The sequence below is a fragment of the Microtus pennsylvanicus genome, chromosome 3 (genome assembly GCF_037038515.1).
Source record: "Microtus pennsylvanicus isolate mMicPen1 chromosome 3, mMicPen1.hap1, whole genome shotgun sequence".
Taxonomy (NCBI): domain Eukaryota; kingdom Metazoa; phylum Chordata; class Mammalia; order Rodentia; family Cricetidae; genus Microtus; species Microtus pennsylvanicus.
The window spans coordinates 142,747,923-142,773,394 of NC_134581.1; the positions used below are offsets into that span (position 1 = coordinate 142,747,923).

Below are 25,472 nucleotides of genomic sequence, written 5' to 3' on the forward strand. Positions count from 1 at the left end.
CCTGTAACCACAGGGTTCGTTCCTACCCAGACCCAAGGGGAAAAGGCAGTGGCCTTTTTGTAGTATTAACCAGGCTCTGAGATTCAGGGTTGTCTAGCAGGGACAGGCAAGTCAGGCACCAGGACAGACATCCTCAGAAAATGGTGTGATTCAAGGAGTAGCAACTCTGGTTAGTGCCCTTCGCAGAACCCAGATCCCCAGCCAGTCCTGCCAGCATGCTCTAGCTACATTCTTTGTACCCAAACTTTAAAAAAAATTAGTTTTATTATTTTTAATTAATTGTGCATGTGAATGAATGCAGGTTCCTGAGGAGACCAGGGTTGTCAGGTTCCCCTGGGCTACTGTGAGCTACTTGATATGTGTCCTGGGAACTGAACTGGGCTCCTCTGTAAGAACAGGAAGTGCTCTTAGCCGTTGAGCCATCTCTCCAGCCCACTTGGTGGCTAAACTGTCTTTGGGAGTGTGCCTGTTCTCGTCAGTCAGAAAGTCCTCCATTCCCTCCAAGGAATAAAATGTCTCTAATTCAAAGAGAACGTTCAGACAAGTCTGTTAGCTCTCATGTTGACACAGCTTCTGAAGAGAACAGGCTCTGTTTCTCACAGCCAAGGGCATCTTCTCCACAGACAGCTGGGCTGTGGCTTCTAGCTTTGTTGTTTGGGGTATATATTCCAGAACTCCAAAAAGTCAGAGCTTACAGGAAGAAGGGGTCGGCTTCGGCTTAGACTGAGGTTGTTTGGTTTTTCTGGGAGTGATCAGGTCTCTGGAAGGAGTCTGACAGTGCCCCTGCATTCCTGCCTGCACCCCAGGGGCCCTGCTCCTGTTCAGAGGCCATATTTTTAAAATACTTTATTTTTTTTCATAATACTGTCATTACAAAAAAATACAAAAAACTACTATAAAAACATTCAGGGGCTTGTCAAAGTGAGAAAACCTAAAGACCCCACCCCAGGACCAGCTGAAGCAGTCTTCTCCCATCTCCTTCACTATTAGACTTTTATACAACTGTGGGAGTGAGGTGGGGGTCACACAGGTAGAGAGGGGCTGGAAATCTCCGACACAGCCTCCAGAAAGGTAAGAAATAAGTAGCTTCACATATCACAAAAGTGGGGTTTGGAAGTTTGGGGTGGCTAGACCCTGAGTTCAGAGATGTGGGGAGGAACCTATGATCCTGAATCTCTTGGTGGGGAGTAGCTGCCACCTGACCCCAAAGCCCTTTCCTTCCTGACCGTGGCTGGGAGGTGGGTCCTGCCCCACCTCTTAGCTGTAATGCTTCAGCCCCTCTTTTCTCTATTCTTGAACACTCCTCAGAGCAGCGGGGGAGCGGACCCTCCAACTTGGTGGGTGTAGGGCAGGGCAGCTGTTGGGGAGGCTCCTGAGTGGTGGTTTACCTCCCTGCCCCAAATGAAAAAGTGTCTCGTGCTCAATGAATGGCCTTGTTCATAGGTAACGACCTCTCCTTCCTATGTCCTCTCCTCTTGTCTCCCAGAGAGACACAGACCACTTCAGGCAAGTGCTTCGTGTGCATGAATACTTGTGGGTTAGTCTTGGACACTACAGACCTGGGGGGGGGGGTCCTTTCTGTCCTCTTTCTCCAGAAACAGGAGGACGCCAAAGGGAAGGGAGAGAAAAGGGTTAGCAAGGCTGAGAGGGGGGAGGAGGACATGCTATTTACAGGCATGGACAAGGACTCTAGATCTTCAAGTAGCACTCAAGTCACTCTCCAGCCCCTGGAGTGGGGACTGGATTCAAAGCTAGTGACAGAAAATTGACCCCTGGCCTGGGCTAGCTCTTCCCACCTCCCTCGCATTCCCCCAAAGCAGCCCAGCTCTGAAAGGGGTTGGGGACAGGAACGTTTTCCTGAAAATCAGTGGCTTTTTTGTTTGAGTTTTAGAAAAGTGCCAGTGTCCAGTGGACATCCAGCCGGGTCCCCAAGAGATGGGGTGAGTGTGGGGGTATTGCTGTGGTAGGCTCTAGACTGGCCGGGGCAGAGCCTAGGAGCAGGGTAGGTGCTGCTTAAGGATCTGCCGGGTCTGTGGTGTTAATCTGTCTGGGAATCGAACTTTGAACTCAACAATAAGGTCTCCCCGCTGAGTGGGCACCTTGGGGAAGGGGAGGCCCTCCCCACGGAGTCTCTTCACGGTGCCTGGCTTGATTACATCATTGCAGGGCAAAGGGATCACTCGGCCATCAATGGTGGGAATGTTCACAGTGCAGCCACACAGCGCCTGGGGAAAACAAGGCAGAGAGTGAGGCAAAGGGAGGCGGAGAGTGGGGAGAAAGGAAGAAGTACACAGGGTGTGGGAGATGTGAGAAAGGAAAGAGACACTTCCTATCAGACATACAGACAGACACACACACGCGGACACACACACGCGCGTGCCCCACCTCCTTGAGGCTGATCAGCGCACTGTAGAGCACATTGGTGCCATCTCGGCGGAAGTGTGCATGAGGCTTGTCTTTGAGCACGAAGACAATGTCGGCTGGGATGTTGTCAGGTGTGGCATCACCCTCTTTGGGGAAGGTGATCTTGGTACCTTCCTTCCAGCCACGCTTGATGACGATGTGCAGGATTTTGTCCTCAGTGCGCACAGTTCGCCCATCAGGGTTAAGGCGCCGTCTTGTGATCTTCATACGCTTAGTGGAGCCATGGTAGATCTCCTCCAGGGACACCCGAAGCTCATGCACCACAGGGGGGTCCTGCACCTTGCGCCGGGGGTACAGCTGTTCTGGGGCTCGCCTTGGACCCCTACTCAGCCCATTGAAGCCAAAGCGGCCAAAGGCACCAAATGGGTCCTCATCTTCATCCACATCCATGTCATCTGGGTCAAAGCCACTGAAGGGCCGAGTGGAGCGGCTGCTGGCAAAGAAGATATCGAAGGGGTTGGAGCCACCAAAGAAGGAAGCAAAGGTGGCATGAGGGTCCCCATGAAAGGTGTAGTGAAAGGAGCCACTGGAGCCACCTGACGTACCACCGCCGGTCTTGAGGCCTAAAGGGGAGGAGAAATTAGGGGCAGTGTGGCCCATCCTGGCCCCATCCCAGTCTTTCCCCTGCCTGCCAAGCTGCCAGTTCATGGACCTAGAGAAAGAAGCAATCTTTAACTTCCGCAGAGAGGTTAACAGTATAAAAAGTGTTGGACAAAATTAATATCCACTCAACTACATATTTAGGAGCAGATATCTGGGTATGGTGGTGCATATTTGTAACCTCAATATTCAAAAGACTGGGTAGGGGACTGAGAGTTTCAGGTCAGTCTGGGTTGTGCGGTGAGACCTGGTCTCAAAACACAAACCCAGGCAACCTGCATCTTGAGATTCCATCAGGCTAGTTAGCCAGTGAGTTGAAAAGTTAGGACTAGGGGACTTAGGAGATAGCCTCTGTTATGTAATCCTTCCCAGTTACTCAGTCCAAACATGCCTCATAAAAGCTTGGGCAGCTGGCCTCATATCACATGACAGACTATACCTGACTCCCAAATCCCTGTTTACTTCCCAAGACACACAGAGCTAGAAACAAGCAGACAGGGTTTGACCACAGAGGGGCTAGTAAGTGACCTGTCCTAAATGACGCGTGGACACAAGCCAGGAGGAACCCTGCTTTGGTTCTTCTTCATCCTTCCCTAACTTTTGCTCCAACAGGAAAGCAAGAGGTCTCAAAAAACAAGGGAGCTCATTGACATGGAAATGGAAAACGATTTTTCTAGAAAAAACTCAATTACTTTCTTCCCATACTCTGGTCCCATGGCACACAGCTTCAGAGATTGTCATTCACATATTGTACAGACATAGGCGCCAATGGACCAGCTTCCCCAGAGTGACACCACACCAGCCCTGCATCTCACAGCTAATGTGGAGCAACCACCACACAGTGGGCTGACCGCAGATGCTTTCTGGAGTTGGGTCTTGTCTCAGGGACTCGGATTTCTGGATGGTAGGTGTGTGATAGAGTAGTGGGAAGTATGGGGGAGAGGATTAACACAGACTGATTCAGGGCTGGGGCCCCTCTCATTGAGACTTATTTATTTAGTGCTTCTGGGATGGATACTAGGGCTTCGTGTACTGTGCTCTAGCACTAGACTGTATTCTTAGCCCTCTTTGAGCCTTTTATCTAAAATTTCAATTGGCCTTGGGAACCTGGGCCTAAGCTATCCTCTTATTTCATGGGACCACGAGGACGGGTTTGGGTTTGATTAGAGAGGGCAAGCAAATAGCAGGCATTCAGGGGCTTGTGGCTGCTGCCTCTGAATCTCTCACCTAAGACTTGGGATCTGTTCTTCTGTTAAAGGCTAGCTACGAAGCAAGTTTACGAAGCTAGGCAGAGCTTGCTGAGAGAGCAGGAGGCTGGACTGAGAACAAGAGGTGGGTAATTCTCACTGTGGGGACTCTACCACACCACCCCACTTCAAAGAGAACAACTTGTTCCAAGCCAGAGCTGCACACACACTTCGTGCACAATTGTTCTGGCTGGCTGGTGAGGAAGAGGCAGAGTAGACAGAAATAGACCTGACTTTCCAAGGCAGTCTCTCCCTCCTCCAACCCTGAGGTCTTCCCTGGGCCACAAAGATCTACACCAGAACCTAGGGGCTCTGCCTAGGGTTCGAGTCTGGGTGTTTCCTTCACTTGGGCTTGAGCTTGTATGTGGTGGGGGAGGAAGTTTCTCAGTAGCTTCTCCAGCTCCTTCTCTTAACAAAGGTTAGGTTAAGTGCAGGATTAAATGCAATTCTGAGACAGGCCACGTGAGGCGTGGCGCCTGCACTGCCTGTCTCTTTCCCCACTCCCATCCTTCCCACCCTCCCTCCCTAGCTGGGAGAATGCTGGGGATTCAAGCAGGTGCCTGATCTCTCTGAGAATTGGCAAGTCTAGGAATGATCAGGGAAAAATGGAATAAGCTCACAGCATGAAGACTAAAAAGAGGGGGCTGGGAAGACAGGGCACAGGGAGGAAAGCGGCAGAGACGAACAAGACACAAAATGAAGAGGGGACGGAAGGAGCATGCTCTTGAGCCCCTGCCTTTAATCAGGCATGGTACATGCCATTAGCCGGTCTCATTCTAAGCACACGCTGGGGAAGGTGAAGAGGAGGACAGTGTGAGAGAATGGTGCATGTCGTTAGGAGGAAGGACAGGTCTTCCCAGGAAGGAGAGTCCTCAGCTGTGACAATGTCTCTTAATATAGCCTGACAGGTGCCTGTGGCTGGCGGGTGGCAGGCGGGCCCTGAGGGGCAGGCCCAGAATTAGCAGCTACATCATGCCCGTGGGATGTGCTGGGAGGAGCCACGCTCTTAGAGGCTTTATTTGGGCCTTTCCTGCTGTCCGCCCTGTGCATGTCCACCAGCTGCCCTAGGGATGGGGTAAGATGCCAGTAAGATCTCCCCTTCCACTCCTGGATCCCTGCCACTTCCTCTGGGAGACAAATCTGTGCTGCTGGCCCGAAGTGGCCAAGGGTTGGGGGATGGTGGCCACAACCATTTCCACTCAGAACTCTAGTGGTTAATTCCCTGGCTGTTCAAGGGCCAGACTTTTATGCTGATGAATGTAAATGCCGTCCTCAGAGAGTCACGGCTGGCTCTCACCAACCTTTCAGATCAGCCAATGAAGCAGCGGGGACTTCAGGCAGGACTAATAAGGCTGGGAAGGAAAGAAGGTAGGAGGAGAGGGGGAGGAGGCCTCTGGCTCAGATTCCAGCCTCTCTAGGGCTAGAAGGGGACAAGGGAGGGGGAAGAGATAGATGGGGAGGAGAGTGAGCAGGGACCAGGTAGTGAGTGAGCGGGCTGTGCTCTAAGGAAACTTGCCTCCTTCACCACACTAGGAGAGCTGGCTCACCCAGGGGTCCAGGTTTGGGCCGCTGAACACCTTCTTACCTTCCTCCCCATACTGGTCATACAGGCTCCGTTTCTTAGGGTCACTCAGCACGTCATAGGCCTCAGCAATCTCCTTAAACTTCTCCTCAGCATTGGGTTCTTTGTTCTTGTCTGGATGGTATTTCAAGGCCATCTTCCGATAGGCTTTCTTGATCTCATCCTCATTGGCCCCTGACGGGATTCCGAGAATCTTGTAATAATCTTTTCCCATCACAGCCACTGGACCGGTGCTGGGCTCCTTGTTTCTGAAAGAACCCAAGTCCAGTCTTTGGTACCCTGTTCTCTACAGTCCAGCCCCACTCCTGATGATCCTGCAATCCTTAAAATGACTCCCTGTGTGACCTTCAATAGGTCATGCCTGTCCTCTGGGCCTCTCTCTCCCCATCTGTACAATGAAAGTCTTGGGCTAGATGATGCCTTCCAGCTCTGACATGCTAGGATTCTGTGATCCTTTGTGGTCCACTTCTTGGGGCCAGCCTGAGGACCCCTGGGAGGCCCTTCTGAGTGAGATGGCTCTGTAGACTGACAGACTCACAAAAGCTGGCGAAGGTCAGAGGAATGAGTGAGGTCACCTGAACTTCGTAGTCTTCCTACGCCACACCTCAGGCATGGTGCCCGGACTGAGGACAGCTGGGGTTAGTAGCCCAGGACGGGGACCAGGCTCCAGTCTTCGGCCAAGTTGAACCAGAGTATGGGAGTTTGGAGTCTTTTCTGCCACTGGGGACCCTAGATCTCTCTACCCTTTCTCCCCAGACTATACTAAGGTACACGTGTAACTCAGATCACAGGATGACTCACAGCCTTGGAACCTGCTGTTTCTAACACCCTCATTAGCAAGGGGGGGGGCACTGTCTATCCCTCGTTTCCCAGCATCTACGCCCTGACGTGGGAATACATGTCTACATGGCCTAAGCACCAACGGTAGTGAACAAAAGCACCAGAGAAAGGCTTTCTTAAGCCTCGCTGCCAGGAGACAGATGGACACCAACCACCTTGTCCTAAACACCTTTGTTGAAGCCCCTCCTCTACCTGCTCCTACCGTTTAGGACCTGACTCCTCCGATAACCCCTCTGAGTGGGGTTCACAGACACCAATGTACTCTTCCGCTCTAGCCTGCTCTCATTAATGGATCTGTGGACAATATGAAGGGAGTGGCCAGATGCTGTTCTTTAGCATTTTTTGAGGGGTAGCCAGCCCTTGTCAAAACAGGGAGAACCAGAGTCTTTCCAGCAATGTCTGGCAGCCACAGCTGAGGCCTATTTTTCTGACTCTACTACTTCAGTAGTGAGGTGTACAAGGTATCTTGGCAGGAAGGACTAAGGGCTATGTCGGGGTGAAGCCTCGGGGGCTCCAGGTATGCAGGGAGAATGGCCTTAGCTCCTGGCCCTATAGGGCCTGCTGCAGGTGGCTAGGTTGACTCATGGCTCTGGGAGTCACCTCACTCTGACAAAGAGAAGGCATCATAGAGGCGGGTACTCCCCCATTTCCCCACACCAGCATGTCACGCCTGTGGGGGAGACAGGAGTTGGGGGAGGCAGAGAAGAAAGAGCATCTGGGGGAGGGCAGCCATTTTCGGAAGCGGCATTAGCAGTCTGAGAGGGAGATGGGGTGGTCTGCCATCTTTGCCTCAGCCCACACTTTCTTTACCCCTGGATTGAAAGAAACCTAGAACAGCAACAGGGTGCCAGAAAACTCCAGCAGGTTCTAGGCAGAGGGGCAAGTGGCATAGCCTACAAGCCCGCCCACCTTTTGTGGTCCTTTCATTACCTCTTCACCACTGCCAGCTTCCTCCCTGGCATCCACCTGCTAGCTATTCTCGACCCATAATTCTCTTGCCTCCACAGACACAGGGCAAACTCTCAGGACCTGCCTCCTTTCCCACCTTTCCACCCTCCTTCCCTCTCCCTCCCCGCAAGCCACGTGGCAGAATGACAAAGGAGCACCATGGCATGGCTCTGTCTTTGATGAATGAGGAATATGTTGGGGTAGAGCTAGGAATGAAAAAAATAAGGATAAAGAGCGAAAGCGACTGTCAAGGACAGGGAGGAGCGGGTACTGACAGAGGGCATGAGAGATGACAAAGGAAATGGCCGAAAACAGGTGACCAATGGCTTGAGAGGGAGAAGGGAGGAACTGAAATATCGGAGATGGTGTGGAAACAAAGGATTTGAGACAGATGAATGATATGGAGGACAATTCATTCAAATGATCAGGTGAGGTCAAAGGATGTCACAGGGTGAGATGAGGATGCAAGGGAGGAAGGAGGGAGGTAGTGCAGGGAATGGCTGAAGTGGAGAATCAACTCGGCATGGGTATGAGTGCCCTTCTCAGGAGGGACTTACCGAAACTTTACAAACCCATTCAGCGTCCACGCTCGAAGTTTTAAGGGCTCCAGCTGAATTTTAAACATCAAGCTGGCTAAGAAGTCTTCTCCCCAGAAGTGTGGGAAGCTCCGGAAAGCTCCTCGAGCCTGTAGTGGGGGTGCTGCTGGGGGTGGGCAGGAGAGCACTGTGCGCTTAAACATGCCCAGCCAAGCCCCTCACCTCTGATCGCTCCACCGGAGCCTGCTTGGGACGCTGTAGCTCTGGCAGCCACCTCCTCAGATTCTCAGAGGCCCTTGCCCAGCAAGGCCTGTCCCGTGCCGCAGGAGCTGGACCTGATCCCCAGGTGCGGAGTGGAGGGAGAGGGTCCAGCGGCCACCTGCTCTCAGGTACAGCAGTGTCTGGCTGAATGTGAGTGGCTGTATGGCTGTGTGACAGCGAGGCTGGAAGTGACAGTATGTGCTTGTTGAGTGGCAGAGTGTGTACCTATGACAGGTGTGATAGTGAGGGCCTGAGAGGCAGTGAGCTCCTCTCGCCTCTCTGGGGTGGACCTAAACCCAATCTCCAAGAATCTACTCAATGAAGTCACTGACGGGGAGTCTCCTCCTCCGCAGATGGGCGGGGAGGGGCGGGGCTGAGCTGAGCCTGGCCCGGACAAAAGGCGCGGCGGGGAGAGGAAGGAAGGGGGTTCGGGCGGGGGAGGGGGTCGGTGATGTCACCCCAGCTGGCTGGCTGGCCTGCTCAGAAACGCCTCTGCCCGGGGCAACCCAATCCGACCCAACCCAGCCCGACCCTCGTCGCAGACACCCAGCACCTGGCAGACCCCAAGCTTCCAGGCCCCAACACCCCTATGGCAGAGGAGGCTATGGACCCTCGGTGTCCCCCCCTCCGGCTCCGGACCTGTCTTCTCGACGCCCCACTCCCGGGACCCCCGAGTCCTTGCTCAGCGCCCTCACCGGTGAGGAGCTGCGGGCGCCGCCGCGGTCCTTCTATCAGCCGCTGCCCCCTCCCCCGGCTCCGGCTCCGCCGCCTCCACTCGGGACAGGAGTCGCCTGCCCGCCGGCCGCAGACAGCGGGAGCGGGAGCCCGCCCCCACGGCTCCGCCTCCGGGCTTCCCATTGTACTGTCTTCCCGTCACTCAGCTCAGACTCTGCTATGATTGGACATCTCTCAACGAGCGTCCGGGTGATAGCCACCCCTTCTCCGCCCCTGTCACCCGGCCACACGCGCACACATTCCGGGCAGTGATTGGTGTGGGTGTGATTGGTGCCCTTCGGAATCAATCAACCACACCTCTTCTCCATCTCGTCATATCATTGGTGAAAAGGACAGAGGGCGTCAACTCCAGGCGCCCTTTGATTTTATTGGCTCGTCCCTGTGACTTCGACCCAAGCCAGCCGGGCAACTATATTAGTCCAGTTTCCAGTATGAGGTGAGCCGTGCTGGCAACTGCTTGAGTCCAGGGAGAACCTTCTGGAATGAGTTCGGCCTCAAAGACCACCTAATAGGAAAACTGCGTTCTCCACTTGGCGGTGACACCAGTCATTCTTTCCTTTCTTCATTTAGGAGAGTCGAAGGATAGAGAGCGGGAATAGTGTGCACTGGGGGAGGTGTAGCCTCTCTTCTTACCATTTAGCAAATTGTGAGCCAACCTGACCTGGCCTGGTTTAGCCTTACTTTGTCTTGTTCTGAGGTTGACCTGACATGGCTTAACGGTAGCACGAAACAGACCAGGACAGACCTGAGAGTCTGTGTGCCCTTGCTACCTCCTCTCTGCACACTATAGTAACTGGTAACTCCAGGAGTGACACCTTCGTGAGTCTCTGTCCAGCTGCCTTCCGTCTTCCGTGTAGACCTTTCTCGCTGGCTGTTGACTCTCTTAGGAGCGGCCACTTCTCAGCTACTTGGAGTCCACAGAGCCCCTTATAATCAACCTTTCATCTTTGTCTTTAACTTCTTTTTCTTGCCCCCATGATACCCGTCCTTCCCTCACCCCATCATTCTGTCTTTTTATGTATCTTCCTTACTTTTTTCTTTTGTCTTATTCTTAATTTATCTCCCTATTTCTGTGGTCTGCAATATCACAGCTCATGGCTTTCCCTTTAACCCTTTACCTCAGCTTCTCATGGTCCCCTTTCTTAACTCCCTCATACACTGTCACCTCTGCTCCCCCAACCCCCCAGTAAATCATTAAATCTCAGCCCCAGTGTCCCCGATACTCAGAGCAGGCGGGGCTGCGGAGGCGGTCGCCAGCGGAAGCCGCCGCTCCAGCAGACACCGAGCTTGGCGCCCACGTTACTGTCTCCCAGGCCCATCTGTGCTGGAGGGAGCGGGGGTGGGAGGGGGTAATCTGGGGGTGAAGAGGGGGAAGGGTTCTTGGGAGATTTAGTGACAAAGAAAAGGCCTGAGAAAATGCTCTCGTCTCTCATTCTTTGCCAGTTTCAAGAGACAGATTTAGATACCTAGGAGGCAAAGCAAGCTGGATAGAACTGTAAACTGAGGCTTGGACTATCTAGGCCACAGGTTAGAGCAGGAGAGGGGTCTGGGGATTTGGAGGCAAGGTCTACATATTCTTAACTACCTGTCTCTTCCTGTTGTATCACCTGGGACTCTTGAGTGTAAAGGAATTTGAGTAAGAAAAGGAATGAGGGTGGGAAGAGGAAGCGGGGTGGAGTGATGAAGGAGGGGAGATGGCGTGTCAGTTTGGGAACAAGCAGGTATCTGGCTGAAGGAGGTGGGATGGGAACTGGAAAGGGGCCAGAGGAAGATAGGGTGGGAGGCAAAGAGGAAGTGAGGGGTGAGACGAAGGTGAGATAGGTTGGGGCGGAGATTGTAGGAGCAACAAAATGGGACCGAGAGACCAGAGGGGGAAGAGTGAGGAGGAAGGGATGAGGCAGCGATGAGGGGATGAAGCAGTGTGGCATGGTAATGGGCAACGTGAGAAGAGGGGCCTGGGAGTGGTACTGCCTCCTAGGATTTGGGGGCCCTCACTATTCTTCCTCCTGACTTCCTCCCAACAGCCCACAGCTATGTTCCTTTCTAAATCGAGGTCTGCCTCTTGCTGCTCCTAGCCTTGTGCATGTCAACTTCAGGGACTCTAGGTTTGTGTCCTTAGGAGTGAGACCCAACTCTACTGTCTGTATCACCACCGTTGCCTTCTGACCCACTATCCAGGGCGTCTGAGCAAAGTGTACAGCGCAGCATGGACTCTAAGTGCTGAAGTCGGTGAGCCTGTTGACCTTGGGAGACCACTGGCCCCTTTTGCGCCTCGTTTGTTCTTGGCAACTTGGCCAAGCAACAGTGGAAGCTCACAGGGCTTTTTCAAGGGTTAATTAAGGTGACACATGTAATAATGGTCTTCATTCTGAGCTTGGCATGTGATTAATATTCAAATTAACTCTTACTGTGTGTTCAGGGCTATCTGTGTGTTGTGAGAGTGTGAGTGTGTCTGATTGGGAGTTATTTACTGTTATAATCATAATTCCATTGTAAGGGTGTATCTGCACAATTATCTTTGTGTGTAGTATGCCCAATTCTGTACTTGTTATCGGTATGTGATTTTCATGACAGCACACATGTATGATTAAATGAATGGCTGTACAGGCAAGTGGCTACATGATGAAGAGGGGAAGTATGTGGCTACTGACACCATTTCTGCCAGTGTATGTACCCATCTGTGATCATGTTGGCTCCAAACACCCCCGCTTGTCCTCCCCGCTCACGGAGACGTCATAACCCTAGGTGTCCCTCATTTCCTCACCCTGAGGGAACCGGAACCTGTGGGCAGGAGGTGGGGGTGGGTGTCAGTGAGGAGGTGTTTGAGCAGGAGCACATGTCCCCTCCCAGACTGTGTATGGAAGGGGGAGCCCCCTATCTTGCACATCCCAAATCCTCCAGAGGAAGTGCTTCCCCTCCTTGGCCTGTTCCTAGTTCCCTGTCTTGTCACCATGGCAACAGTTGCCAGGGGCTCCCATGGTTGCTAAGATATGTGTGTGGGAGGATGCCAGGCCCTGTTGCTAGTAGAAACAGAATCCTGGAGGCAAGGAAGACTACCCCCACAACTGCCAGCTCTATGCAGCGACAGCACTGGCTCTTGGGCTGCCCCTTTCCCCAAATTGAACCTATGATTCATGTGTGGTAGTGTGGTGTGTGAGGAGCCTACAGTATGAAGCTGGGACTGCAATGTCTTCTGAGGAGAAAGGGGGATCCTTAGTCTACCCCACCGCCATGTTTAAAGCCAGCAACTCCTTAGAGAAACTAGAGGTTGCTTTCTTCTGTTTCTCGTCTTCCCTACTGGTCCCCTGGGTCGCATCTATGTCTGGGGCTCTCCAGTGACTGACTGCTCGTCATCAAGTGATGTTTCACCTGGCCATACGAATGGTGCTTTGAATGCAGACTGACTCCTTCCTGTGGTCAAACTCTTAGCATCTCATCTGATACGTGCTTCATGCTGATGTATGAACATAGATTTGGTCCCATACTGAGTCCCAGCTTTGGCACCTGCTTGAGACACTGCCTCTAGCTATAATCTTGGCCAAAGCAATCCTTTGACTCCAGCCTCAGCCTCAGCTTATTTCCTAGACATAGTTAAGCCCTAATTTTAATGCTAGACACATGAACTTATTGTCATTGTCACTCTTGTCTTTTTCACTGACTGAGCACTGGCTCAGATTTAACTCCCTGGTACTCGCTGGCACCTCCTTGAGCTTCGAGGCCGAAAGTGATCAGTACCTTTGGGGTTTGAAAGATTTAATTTCTCACTTTAGGAGGAGATGGCAGTTCTAGGGATGGCCAGCAGAGGGCGAATAGCATAAGAGTCTCAAGGCAAGCTTCCAGGAGCCTACCAGTGAACTAAAGAAGTTTTAGGTTTTTGATACCTAATCTTTAAAGTCATGTGACTGCTTGAACTTACATACCTATCTTCAGATCAGCTTGGATAAGGGCTGGGAAGGTGCTTAATGTGGACTGGCTCCTCAGGTGTCAAGAGGACTCAGTACCTTGCCAGGTATCACTCTCAAACTCAGCACCTTTGTCGAATGTTTTGATGGCTTCACTGCCTCTCCTGGTGGTTAGTTGTCCTTCATTCACCTCCCAGCTAGCCTCTGCCCTTGAGACTCCTCCAGCTTTATAGATCCCATTGCCAAATCCCAGCCATCTGCAGCACTCATGCCCACCCTCTCCAGGACTCAGGCCTTCATGGCCTTTTCATCTGCCATGTTCGATTCCAGCCATTCAAGGCTTTCAGTCTCGTTCCAGAAGTGCTGGATATGAACAAGGCTTGAACAAGATGGCTTGCCTCAGCCGGGCAGTGGTGGTGCACACCTTTAATCCCAGCACTCGGGAAGCAGAGGGAGGTGGATCTCTGTGAGTTCGAGGTCAACCTGGTCTGTACAAGAGCTAGTTCCAGGACAGGCTCCAAAAGCTATGGAGAAACCCTGTCTTGAAAATAAAAAAAGAAAAAGAAAAGAAAAAAGGATGGCTTGCCTCCCCTCCCTGAATAGCTAGACTTTTTTCCACGTAACCTTAGGTGGCATTCATTTTGCTTTTCCTTTTTTGGTAGCTAACTCATATAGATCACTCACTCATACCAAGTTAAAACCACAAGCACTTTTTCACCCCTGAGCTGCTGATTCATCTCTGGTCTATTATGATTTTGAAAATAAAACTTGAAATAGGTTAAATAAAAACATTTTGATGATACTTTCTGAAATTGAGGGCAATCTTTGAGCCTGGAAATCTCTACATTTGATGTTTACTTGGAGTGGGAACAAAGGACCGACAGTCTCTAGCTGGCTGTGACTTCAGCACTGTGGACAGAGACCACGGGCGGTACCTAGAGCTATCTATGCCTGAGACCGAAGGAGGGTGGAAGATAACATACAGCTTCAGAGGAACCAGAATCTAGCTGCTCGCTTGCTCGGAGCCTTTCCTCTCACCAACCTCAATCTGTTTTTTTTTTCTATCAGCTCAGAAAGCAGACATGACAGGAACTGTTCTTTAGCTTTTTAAAGATGAGGAAACAGATTTGGCGAGTCAAATCCAAGGAACCCCTGGAAAAAGTGGAGTTAGGGAGAACACTAGGTTTAACTTGATGTTTAGAGAACTGAGTAGCACTGTTTCTCCTTGGGGGAATGACTTTCTTGGTAGACAGAGGGAGCGTACAGAGCCAGACAGGCAGAAGTTTGTGCAGAGGTGGGGTTCCAACAAGCCCTGGGAGCAAGTGGCCCCTGGTGAGAGTCATGGTCCTAGCAGGGATTAAACCTCCAACTAGGATTGCTGAATGGGGGGGGGACTCTGTTGTTCGTAGAGTACAGGATTTTATTTTATTTTTGGTTTTTTGAGATAAGGTTTCTCTGTGTAACAGTTCTGGCTGTCCTAGAAATCACTTTGTAGATCAGACTGCCCTCAAAGTCACTAGTATTTGCCTGCCTCTGCCTCCCAAGTGCTGGTTTTAAAGATGTGCACTACCACCGCCTAGCGGGATTTTAATTTTTAAAGATCGCATATTTGTTTATTTTGTGTGTGCATACATGCCATGCCATGTGGAGGTCAGAGGGCAACTTATGGGAGTTATCTCCATTTGCCACGGGGGTCATCAGGCTTGGCAGCAAGTGCCTTTCCTCTCTGAAGCTATCTTACCAGCTAAGGATCAGTTTTCATGCCTTTTGCAACCCTGCTGCTCAGCTTCTCCAGTCTGGAGATAAGAAGGAACTCCTGTGACTGTCAAACTTCCCTAGTCGAGTGGATACTCCCTGCTCTGTGGGAAAACCCTAGATGGGGGGGGGTGTGGAAGCAGGAAGTGTGGAAGACTGTGCAGGTGGTGAAGCGTCTGTAACGTGGCTACAAGCCTGGTTCTCTGTCTGGGTCTATTCTGAGGAGTGGAGAGGGGAGGTGCTAGACTACACAGCAACAGGTCCCTTGAGGTGCTCTGACAGGCACATGCACGCGCGCGCGCACACACACACACACACACACACACACACACCACTAAGAATATGAACACTGAAGACAGACCGAAGGCTGCACTGTCCAGTTTTATACTCAGGTCAGGAACTGATCAGGGATGGGAAATGACAGAGAAATGGGAGGATCCCCAACAACAGGAAGCAAGCAGCAGAAACAACATCACAATCTTTTTATTCTGATTTTTGCAGGGCCCAGCTGCTGGGAGCTCCTGCTCAGAGTACTGTGAAGGCTGAGTCACAGGGAGGAGCATGCAGCTGTAGATAGGAAGAGGGCTCGGGGTTGGTCCCTTCTGATTGCTGCCAAGTTATCTTCAGCAGAAAAGGCCGTGGGAAGGACATGAGGAACTAGAGAGCCTTGGGTTCTCAGTTACTTCAGGGTTCTCAGAACCCCCCTCCCCTCCAGCCTATTTGGCTGGAAACAGACCACAATATCCCTTAATGGTTGGAGGCTAAATCTGAAGGCCTTTGCCGTCTGGAGAGGCCAACCTTTTCCATCCCAAACTGGACTAGAGTTAGGCTTCTTAATCGTTCTTTTAGATCAGACCAGATCCTCTGCTCCATGCTCTGGGCTATTGGGGCATGCAGCCCAGCGGGGGCAGCTTTTCTTTAGTGCTGGTCTAGTGGGAATTCTTTTCAAGGTTGCCAAAAATAGTGGCAAAAAGCAAGCAACTCCAGGAGGAAAGCTCGGCCCCACCATATTCCAGGGCTGAGCTGTGGGAACAGGCCATACACTCATCATGCCCACTTAAGATCTCCATTGTCTGGGCAGCAGCCAGGACCAAGGGAGACACAGTGAGCAAATTAAACCCAAATGGCAAGGAGAATGTGGTGACTTGACTCCACTGTAAATGACAGGTTAAAAGGGGTCCACGGTGACAGGTACTGCCAGGGTTTTCTGAAATTCTGGCATCAAGGTTGTTTTGCCTTTTAGTGCCAAGTACAGAATAGTCATGCGCCACATAGTGACATTTCAACCAACAACAGACGGCATGTACAATGGTGGTCCCATAAGTTATATTGCCTAGTAACATGATAGCTGTCTTGGTTTATGTAAGAGCACTCTTTGATGCTTGCACTAAGAAGTTGCCTAATGACACAGCTCTCAGAATGGATTTCCAGAGTGGAACTGGGCTTCTTACTCATGGGTCCAGACAAAGCCTGGCCTTGTTTTCCATGCTCTGGGCCATGAATGACCCTATATATGTGTCTTTCTATTACATGTAGTGCATGACTGCATGGATGTCTTTACTCTGCTGGTTGGAAGGAGACATGGAATATCGCCATCAGAGCCTGTTGCCAGTCAAGTTTTGTGCCCCAAGGTTGCTTACTTTTGGCTCTTGGGTAGTGACGGCTGGACGGGCCCCTACTAGGCAGTTTCTGCGGAGCCTGTCTCATAGCTCAAGTGCTTTCTTCACTGCTGGAAGCTGTGATGCCTGCAATGACTGTTGTGCTTTGGGCTAAGGCATGGGGCAGCCTTGGTATTCATTTCCCTAGGGAGCAGCCTCTTTCCAGGCAGTTGAATTCTGTGCTTTCTGTTTTGGTGATAGGAATGGGGGAACTCCAAGGCCTGGCCACTTAAACAAGGTCTAGGTGACCTCCCATAGGGAGCACTAGGGCTGGAAAGGCAAGTGTCTATCTTGCCAGCCCACTGCTTAGGCTGGGGGTAGAAAGAGGCAATGTATTCATGGCTTCTGCTGCAGCTATCCTCAGAGGAAGGGCACTTGAGTGGATCAGTACCTAGGAATGAGGAAACTGCTCCATCCCTGGGATACCACAAGGGGTCACTGCCTCAGGGGAGGAGGCCAAGGAACAGACCTGGAGAGGTTGTGCAGGGCTAAGCCAATCTCAGGAACTCTGACCCTTCATTTAATTTTGAACATATGGAAGAAAACTGCTGGAGGAAAACCAAGCTTGGGGCAATCAGTCTTCAGGGAAGCACATGTGTAACTCAAGCCTCCAAGCCTCCCTTGGTTGGAGTTCAGGATGGATGGTGTTTGGGAAAAGCAGTGATCTTAATTGTTGGCAGCCAAGACGGAAAAGACAGAAACATTTTCTCATACCCTCATCAGAGCCAGACATTAATGTTTGCACTTGGCAGGACTTCAGACAGTCACAGTGATAGGAAGGCTTGAAAAGGGATGAGTCTCACTGGGTGATGACAGTGCACCTCTGTGCACGCGCCAGGGGCTCTGGGAGGCCACTTCAGAGAGAGCATGGACACTGGGGTTGGGGTGAGCCTCTGCAGCAGTGGATTAGGGAGCAAGGGACCCTCCCTTTGGTAAACGAGATGCTCATGGGGAAGAGGCCAGCTGTCCTGTATGCTCTTTTGCTTCTCAGGATTGTTGTAAGTTGGAACCCCCATTCTTTGTTGGGGGTAGAGTCCCATGGGCCCTCTGCATCAGGCCCCCACCAAGGAAAACCACTGTCCTGGATACAGAGGTGCTCCCAAATAGGCTTGGTCCTAGTGTGGATGAGCTGTGGAGCTGGTTCTGCAAACTCTGGGACCCAGCCAGCCTGTGGTCTTCTGTCCTTCAACTGCAGGAGCAAGAAACTCAGAACAAACAAACAACAAACAAACAAACAAAACCCCCACAGCTCCAAAGTGGCAAGCATCATCTTAAAGGACCGTGGAGCAAGATGGGCTCCCAGTACCTACAGCTGGGGAGTGGCAGGAAAGCTCTGTTCAACTCCCAAAGCCCAGAGATGATGTCTTGTGAGGTTCAGCAGCTCCCAGCCACAGGGATAGATGATGACTCACTGGGAGAGTGAGCAAGAGACCTTGTATTTAACATGCTTTAATCTTCTCCTTGGAAAACCCCAGGCCTGGCTGCTACAGACAGTCCTTGAGCCCAGGAGCTTTGTGCTTTCTTTCTTTCTCTTTCTTTCTTTCTTTCTTTCTTTCTTTCTTTCTTTCTTTCTTTCTTTCTTTCTTTCTTTTCTTTCTTTCTTTCTTTCTTCTCTCTCTCTCTCTCTCTCTCTCTCTCTCTCTCTCTCTCTCTCTCTTGAATAATGGGCCCCCTTATCAATAAGTCCTGGGGACATGGCTGAGTAGTTTTCATTGTTATTTTTGAGACCAAGTCTCACTTGTGTAACTTACTATTTAGACCAGGCTGGCCTTCAACTCATAGAGATTCACCTGCCTCTGTCCCCCAAGTGTTGGGATTAAGGGTTTGTACCACCATACCCAGCTTTAAAAGTAGTTTTTAAAAGCTGTGGGTTTCACAGTGAACCCCAAAATGTATCTCCTATCTGTATCATCTCAGTCCTACATAATCTGTCTCCAGCAGTTTACCACCCTGCTTCTGGGGTAGGCGGTTCCTACAATCAGACCACCCAGGACTCTAGGCAAGGCTCTGGCTTCAGTTCCCACTTCACCTGAGCATCACTGGGTGATGGGCTCCTTCTGTAACCATCCACTTTAGTACAAGGGCTTTGAGCAGTGGAGATAATGCAAGCTTCTGCATGACTTGGCTCAACCCTCTCTTGAAGAACCCTTCGTTGTCAGAACTGGCTATACCTGAGTCATCTGGTTGAAAACAGAAATCCAGAACCTGGAGCCCAGGTCTAAGGGCTGATCCACGCCATATACTAAGGGCTGACCCATGCCATGTACTGACTTGAGAGCTTCAGAACTGGGCAATGGGCTTGGGTAAAGCTTGCTGGCCAACCCTGGTGCACCTGTGGCACTCTCTGCTGGTCCACAGGTCTCAGGCTAGCTGTAGCTCCTAGCATGGAGGGGAAGACATGAGTTAGCAGCTGAGAGAAGCAGCAGCTGAGGCTACAACTCCATGATGGGCAGAAGGACAAACTCTTCCCCCTTAGGATGCTGACTAGGACTTCTTGACAGTTGAGATACAAATCTTCGCAAGCCGTGGCCGTATCTTCTTCTGATTCAGCATGACTGCTAAGGGATTCCACAGAGCTCCTCCAGGCTATGGACGAGGCCGGCCTGCCCTCCACACGATGCCACATTTCTATGTCTGCGGTGGAGCTGGGCTGGGAAGCAGGACAAGCCTGCTTTTCTCTCCTCTCCCATGGGATTGTATCCTCATCGACCTCCGTGGCAGCCAGTGAAGCATCTCCCATAGAGGGCTGCAATTCCTGCCAGTGCATCTGTCCCACTCGGGTCCCTAGAGCTTTGGACCATGCGATACCATTCAATAAGTAGGGTCCAGGAGGCTCACCTTGGTTTTCCTGATCTGCTAACGGCTTGTGAAGCTGGATGACCTAGTTGAAAAGTTCCTAGAATTCTGGGTCTCTGGGAGAGGCTGTCTCCACTTTCTGCAGTGAGAAACCCACAAGCTAGTTTCCTCTTCTGTCACGAGGAATTAGAGTTTAAACACGAACTTGAGGGATGAATTTTCACTGTTCTCCCACAGCACACCTGAGGGACACACAGACACTTACGAGCAACAGCGGCTCATCACGGAAGGGGGTTTCAATGTGGGCAGGGGGCCTCTGGGCATCTCCTGGAGGGGAAGCGAGGCTAGTCTGCCCCTTCCTTTCTACTGGAAATCAGAACTGGCCAATAGAAAGAGTGAGATGAGACCATCTCATCTACACCAGGGGGTTCACAAAGGGATTTTGGTCCTTTTTCATTGAAAAAAGAACCAGGAGTTTGAAGGCATGGCTACCTAGGCATGTATGCGGCTGCATGTGCAGGTGCACATATATGTACGCATGAGGTGGCAGAGGGCGGGAGGTGGTCCAGTAGCAGGTGAAGATGCCACAGCTCTCAGGGCTTCTCAGTGTGGCATTCCACAGGCTGCCTCTGTTGGCAGGGGAACGGTGGCTTCAGTGCCATAGAACTTAGTGACAAATTAAGATGCTGGCAGTGCCCCATTCCTGTGAGCCTCAGTGCCAGAGGTTGGTTGAGGAAAGTGAAAGGAGAGGAGGGGGAAGATGCCACCGTCCCGGAACTAATCTTCTCTGCCCCACACTATCCTGGGGGTTTCAGGTGAATCGCTCCACTGTTAGGACGAGCAGCCAAGATGTAGATGACATTCTCTCTTAGGAAGGTGGGCCAGTCCACAGATCTGCGGGGAGGGAGAGGGGAGAGGGGAGAGGGGAGAGGGGAGAGAGGAGAGGGGAGAGGGGAGAGGGGAGAGGGGAGAGGGGAGAGGGAGAGGAGAGAGGGGAGAGGGGAGAGGGGAGAGGGGAGAGGGGAGGGGGGAGAGGGGAGAGGGGAGGGGGGAGAGGGGAGAGGGGAGAGGGGAGGGGGGAGAGGGGAGAGGGGAGAGGGGAGAGGGGAGAGGGGAGAGGGGAGAGGGGAGAGGGGAGGGTGGAGAGGGGAGAGGGGAGAGGGGAGAGGGAGAGGAGAGAGGGAGAGGAGAGAGAACAGATTTGTCAGGCTGGGTAGAAAGCCTGAAGTCCTATAAGACCCAATCCTGGGGGCAGACTGGTTGGCAGGCTGGCCTGGCCTGGCTGAAGCTCGGGGAAGCTTGCCTCATGTCTAATATGGTCAGGGTGGGCTATACCACAAAGCTAGCAGATCAGCTGTCTGGCCCTAGAGACCTGGGGTCAAATATGTCCTTTTGGGGCCTGGTTTCTAGGGTGGACGCTTGCTCTTCTGGGGTGGAAGTGGTAATGCCTTCTTTTATCTATAAGAGGTGTTGTGGCTGTATACAGAAGAGAGGGGGTCAGCTCACCTGGATTCCTGCTCTGTGGGCAGCGGGGTCTTATCTTCACTCTTGCTACTGCTGCCGGCTGGGCTGCTGTCTGTTATGGGACCCACGTGGCTGATGCTGCCAGGCACAAGAACGAACATACAGTTAGGAGCACGAAAACAAAAGGCTGTGAGCCCTCCCTCCCAAAATCCGGTGGGCCCATGGACCCAGACACGCCTGTCCAGGCTTTCAGACATGGGGCAGCACAGTCTAGGACAGAGGTTGCCCTAAGTGCTGCCTCTACCTAGTCCACAGGGGGACCTTCTGCCCACAGGAGAAGCACATGCTATACCAAGGGCTTCCAGATGGAACAGGCAGAGGGCCAGGGGGCAAGACTGGCGAGGAGCAGACCTGACACTGCAGGAGGATGCCTCTGCCAGGCGTTTGCAGAACCAGGAGTGCCGGGCATGGTGGCACTCTGCTTCACTGATGGTGCTCCCGCTGCCCCGCGCCAGGAAGGTGGCCCGGGCTCGTTCCCTCTCCTTGACGGTGAGAAGCCTCAATAGAGAGTTCTGGAGAAAAAGAGCTAAGTTAAGGTCTCGAGGGTGAAAATATCTTGAAAACCACAGAGAATTGCACTTCCATGTCCAAACCTCAGATGCCCTCCTTAGATATTCCCAGAGCCTTTTTGATAGCCTGACATTTTTAGGGGCGTCCGGTCACAGCCGATCTTCTCCAGCAGTCTCCTCAGCCCTGGTCACTGGTCATCTACCACTGGATGGACCTGACACCATTTCCCGATCCCTGCTCTTGCTTAGACAGTTCCCAATGCTGCCCTAATGTGCCCGGCATGCACCTGAGGCCTCTGACCCCCATGGACATTCGTTACTGCTGCTCCTCACCTGGGGACGCAGCTGCTGCAGCAGTAGGAGAGATTCATGGGACAAGAAGTCGGACCACTCTATGTGGCCTCGGTGTTCAGGGTCCAAGGCTGCAAACTGGCGGGCTGCCTGTTCCTCTTGCTCGTCGCTCAGGGCCCTGTTGCTATCCCCTCGCTTTGCTGCTTGGTGGCGGTAGCGCACGAAGTCGTCCAGGGTCAGGGAGCAATCTGTGGGAGGCATCCGCGCTGACTATGCCCACCCCTCCTCAGCCCTGGACACCTTCACTCACCTCTAAGGCACCCTCAGGGCCCCCACAGTCCCAGTTCTCGTGGGGTTACACCTCCCATAGCCAGGAGAGCTCAGGGGAGCTGTGGTGGAAGGCACTGCCTCTGATGGCCACAACCCAGGAAGAAGGAAGAACTCACTCATCCCTACTCCCCAAATCCCCAAATTCTCAGAAAGAAAGGGGATGTGGCTGGCCCCTCCTTCTCGGCAGCACCTGCTGGCCTTACCAGGGATGACTTTACACTGCTGAAAGGTCTCTGTGAGGCTGTACATCTCCTCCTCGGTGAGCAGCAGGTTAAGGTTGTCCTGAGGGAACGTGAAAGCGAAGTCAGTGGCCATACAGGCCAGCGACAAATGAGAAGCCCTGGGTCAAGAGGGTGGGAATGTTCCCCCCAAAGAGGCGTCAGGAACCCCGATCCCAGCTTCCGCTCACAGTCAAGGAGACTAAGGCCCTAGAAAGAGGGAAGATTTTCTCTGAGCTGTCTGAATTTGGGGAAGAGTCCTCCCTGGAATCCAGATATCTGGCTAAGTCCCGTTAGTAAATACTGTTACCATGAGCAAACAGGGATGTCACAGAAGCACCTCAGAAAGCTGCTGCAAGGCGTACTTGGCGCTGTCGGTCCTAGCCCAGATGCTCAGCATGTATTTATTAGAAGCACTGGCTGTGCCTAATGCACATTTTCATTATAAAAACAAATAGCCCTGCTTCTAGTGGGTGTGCAGCTTTAAGAGGTTCTAGAATGATTTTGAAATGTTCCTAAACAAGATGAATTTTTATGTTGTCATAGAAGTTTTAATTACTAGGAAGCACTGAGAACTTATTTTGTTGGCAGTCCTATGAAGTCTTTAAATTATAAATAAACAAATAAATAAACAAATAAATATTTTTAAGGGGCTGGAGAGATGGCTCAGAGGTTAAGAGCATTGCCTGTTCTTCCAAAGGTCCTGAGTTCAATTCCCAGCAACCATATGGTGGCTCACAACCATCTGTAATGGAGTCTGGTACCCTCTTCTGGCCTGCAGGCATACACACAGACAGAATATTGTATACATAATAAATAAATAAATAAATAAAAATAAATTATGAAAGTTCTTTGTGGAGTAGCAGTGATGCATGCCTTTAATCCCAGCACTCGGGAGGCAGAGGCAGGTAGATCTCTGAGTTTGAGGCCAGCCTGGTCTACAGAGCAAGTTTCAGGACAGCCAGGGCTACACAGAGAAACTCTGTCTTGGAAAGCCAAATAAATAAGTAAATAATAAGTAATTAAAAAAGGTCAGAGAATAAAAGTCCGTTGCAGTAGTAGTTGGTTAACTGTCCTCCTAAACTGTCAGCCAAGAGCATATGCAGGTATCACATGGGTACCCATCTATGGGTTTCCCCCGAGAACCCGATGACTCTTTCAGTAGACACCTATTGAGCATCTGGCATGTTCTGGGCACAATGGCTGTGAGCTCGACACTGTGATGTTTGGTGTGGCTGCTGCATGTGACCATGAAGGGGGTGCAAGGAGAAACAGAAAAAGATAAGGAACTGTGACGTTCCTCAGATGGCCTGGGCTGAGACCCTTAACTTGGGTGTTTGTTCTAAGGACAATGGGAAGGCATGGAAGGATGGTTGTCATTGTCAGATCTCTGACTGCTATGGGGAAATGGTTCAGAGGGACAAAATCTCTTAAGTGGCTGTTGTAATGGTACGGGTAAGAAAAAATGAGTGTCTAAAACCAGAGATGAGAAGAGGGAGGGGCAAAGAGGGGTGTTGGTAGCCAAGTCAACAGAACCTGGTGACCCAGCGGCTGTGAGGGAAGACGGCCAGAGAAGAGCTGGGACTGGGAAACCAGCGAATGACGTTACTGTTCACAGAGATAAGGGATGGAGAAAGAGCAGCTGTAGGCAGAAAGGCGAGTTCATTTGGGGGCATTCTAAGCATGAAGCACTGGTAAGACATCAAGATGGGGAAGCCCCTGAGGTAGGAAATTTAAGTCTGGACACAGATATGGGAATCACTAATGTTTAGATAGTGAGAAAGACGATGGGACCCCGAGGAATACAGTACCCAGGATGAAAACAAACCATTGCTGTTGAGAAAGAATGATCAAAGGCGGCCAGAAGAGACTGGGAATACTGGATACCAAGCAAAGACTGTGGCAGGTTGTGGCAGGCTGTGGGAGGTGGTATTAAGAGTGGTGATATTTATTATTTGTGAACATTTTATCTAGTTTCCATATAGTGTATACATTTTAGAAAACAAATGCCAAGAGAAAGAGAAGGAAATACGGAAGTGTTATCAGAAAGGCTGACTAAGAAGACACCTGAAAAGGCCTCTTTGGACTTGACCATTGAGAGATTATTGATGGCCTCAGTAAAAGTCTATTCAGCAAGGAGCTGAATGCAGAGGTCAGGCTGGAAGGGCGGAGAAGTCGGGAGACAGTGAAGTGCTCTTAGGAAGTATGGTTGTGGATGGAGGGAAGAGAAAGGGATGAACTCGGAGGAAGTCTCTGTAAGAGGCCAGCAGAGGTGGCGACAGCAGGACCCTATCAGAGCTGGGAAGGAAGCAGAGCATTCACAGAAGACAGCAAGGAGACACACACTGACTGAGGCAGGCCCATGCTGGCAGCACACCGGTGGCGGGGTTGCCATAAATGCTGGTGCTGGTGGCAGTGTCGGGGGAGGAGGGGAGGGAGGCAAGGACGGAGAGGACAGCAGAGCTGGGTGTGTGTTCTGTGGTGTATTTCAGAGTGGGGTATGCAGTAGCTGGAAATAACTTCCAGACTTGGCTTTGTGGATCAGCTATAGGTGGAGAGTCAGAAAGTAGCACATTTGCTTTCTGCAGGCAGAGGAAGAAGACAGTCGGCAGCTGCTCCGTGCACTGAGTCAGAGTGAAGAATCCGCAGGACGGCACAGCAGGAAGGAAAGGCTGGGAGTCTACTCAGGAATGGTGATGAACGGCTGTGAAGCTGTCTTTCAATGGGAACCTAGGATTCTTTCTGCCATTAAGAGCTGGAAGGCATTTCTACAAAGTTGCAGCGTTCTCAATCAATACAGCTTTGCTACTCAATTTACATAACCATCACTTCAGAGATGCAGAACCAACGCTCCCAATAGGCAGCAGGTCAAGCGAGGACATCAAGACTGAGTGTTTTCCGGAGACAGAAGCTACCTCTCCTGGAAGCACGCTGGTCAGGATGCCAGGTGGCTTTTTCAGGTAAGTACGAGGAACAACAACTACAGACTTCTAGAGAACCTGACACTTCCCTGGGCAGAACTGCTCTTCATCGGTTAGACCTGTTCTTCTTATGATTCCCAGCTGAGGGTGGTTTGCTCCCTCTGGAAACTCTTAGGTCCAGCATGTAACAACTGGGCCTGTGCGCTGCTGGCATGTGTTTTGTGTCATGCTGTGTCATGTAATACACTACACAGCAAAGAATTGATTATCTACCTATCTAGCACCCTTGCATGCACTGTTAGGAAACCCCTTAGGTCACGACTTAGAAGCAGTCATTTTTAAGACTGGGCCTCTGGAAAGACGCCAAGTTTTCCTGCTGTCCTGCAGTCCAGACT

The 25,472-nt window shown here is 51.5% G+C and overlaps 2 protein-coding genes and 1 long non-coding RNA gene across 17 annotated transcripts in view; 1 reads left to right on the forward strand and 2 right to left on the reverse strand.

The window, feature by feature from the left end:
- Positions 1 to 245: 245 nt before the first annotated feature.
- Dnajb5 (DnaJ heat shock protein family (Hsp40) member B5) lies at positions 246 to 9,265 on the reverse strand. Of its 9 annotated transcripts, none has more exons than XM_075967389.1 (5): positions 9,134 to 9,265; positions 8,199 to 8,340; positions 5,857 to 6,101; positions 2,386 to 2,987; positions 246 to 2,225 (listed from the first exon to the last, which is right to left on the reverse strand). In XM_075967389.1, exons 2-5 carry the CDS (start codon positions 8,264 to 8,266, stop codon positions 1,992 to 1,994), a joined length of 1,149 nt encoding a protein of 382 aa, XP_075823504.1. In that variant the 5' UTR covers positions 8,267 to 8,340; positions 9,134 to 9,265; the 3' UTR covers positions 246 to 1,991. The 9 variants fall into 9 exon arrangements, with proteins under 9 accessions (XP_075823504.1, XP_075823509.1, XP_075823506.1 ...); XM_075967394.1 differs by lacking the exon at positions 8,199 to 8,340 and adding an exon at positions 8,400 to 8,620 and having other exon boundaries at positions 9,134 to 9,251; XM_075967391.1 differs by having other exon boundaries at positions 8,199 to 8,326; positions 9,134 to 9,248.
- LOC142846615 (uncharacterized) lies at positions 3,480 to 25,469 on the forward strand. Its single transcript, XR_012910081.1, has 3 exons — positions 3,480 to 3,928; positions 4,283 to 4,356; positions 24,745 to 25,469. It is a non-coding gene; the product is annotated as an uncharacterized LOC142846615 (long non-coding RNA).
- The window catches only part of Phf24 (PHD finger protein 24), a 30,500-nt gene continuing 20,323 nt past the window's right edge, over positions 15,296 to 25,472 (reverse strand). For all 7 annotated transcript variants that reach the window (XM_075967404.1, XM_075967399.1, XM_075967402.1 and 4 more), the window contains 5 exons: positions 22,142 to 22,220; positions 21,651 to 21,856; positions 21,160 to 21,320; positions 20,791 to 20,886; positions 15,296 to 20,178 (listed from right to left, as the gene is read on the reverse strand). In XM_075967404.1, coding sequence (XP_075823519.1) covers positions 20,082 to 20,178; positions 20,791 to 20,886; positions 21,160 to 21,320; positions 21,651 to 21,856; positions 22,142 to 22,220 — 639 coding nt within the window. In that variant the 3' untranslated portion in view covers positions 15,296 to 20,081. The remainder of the gene's footprint in view (positions 20,179 to 20,790; positions 20,887 to 21,159; positions 21,321 to 21,650; positions 21,857 to 22,141; positions 22,221 to 25,472) is intronic.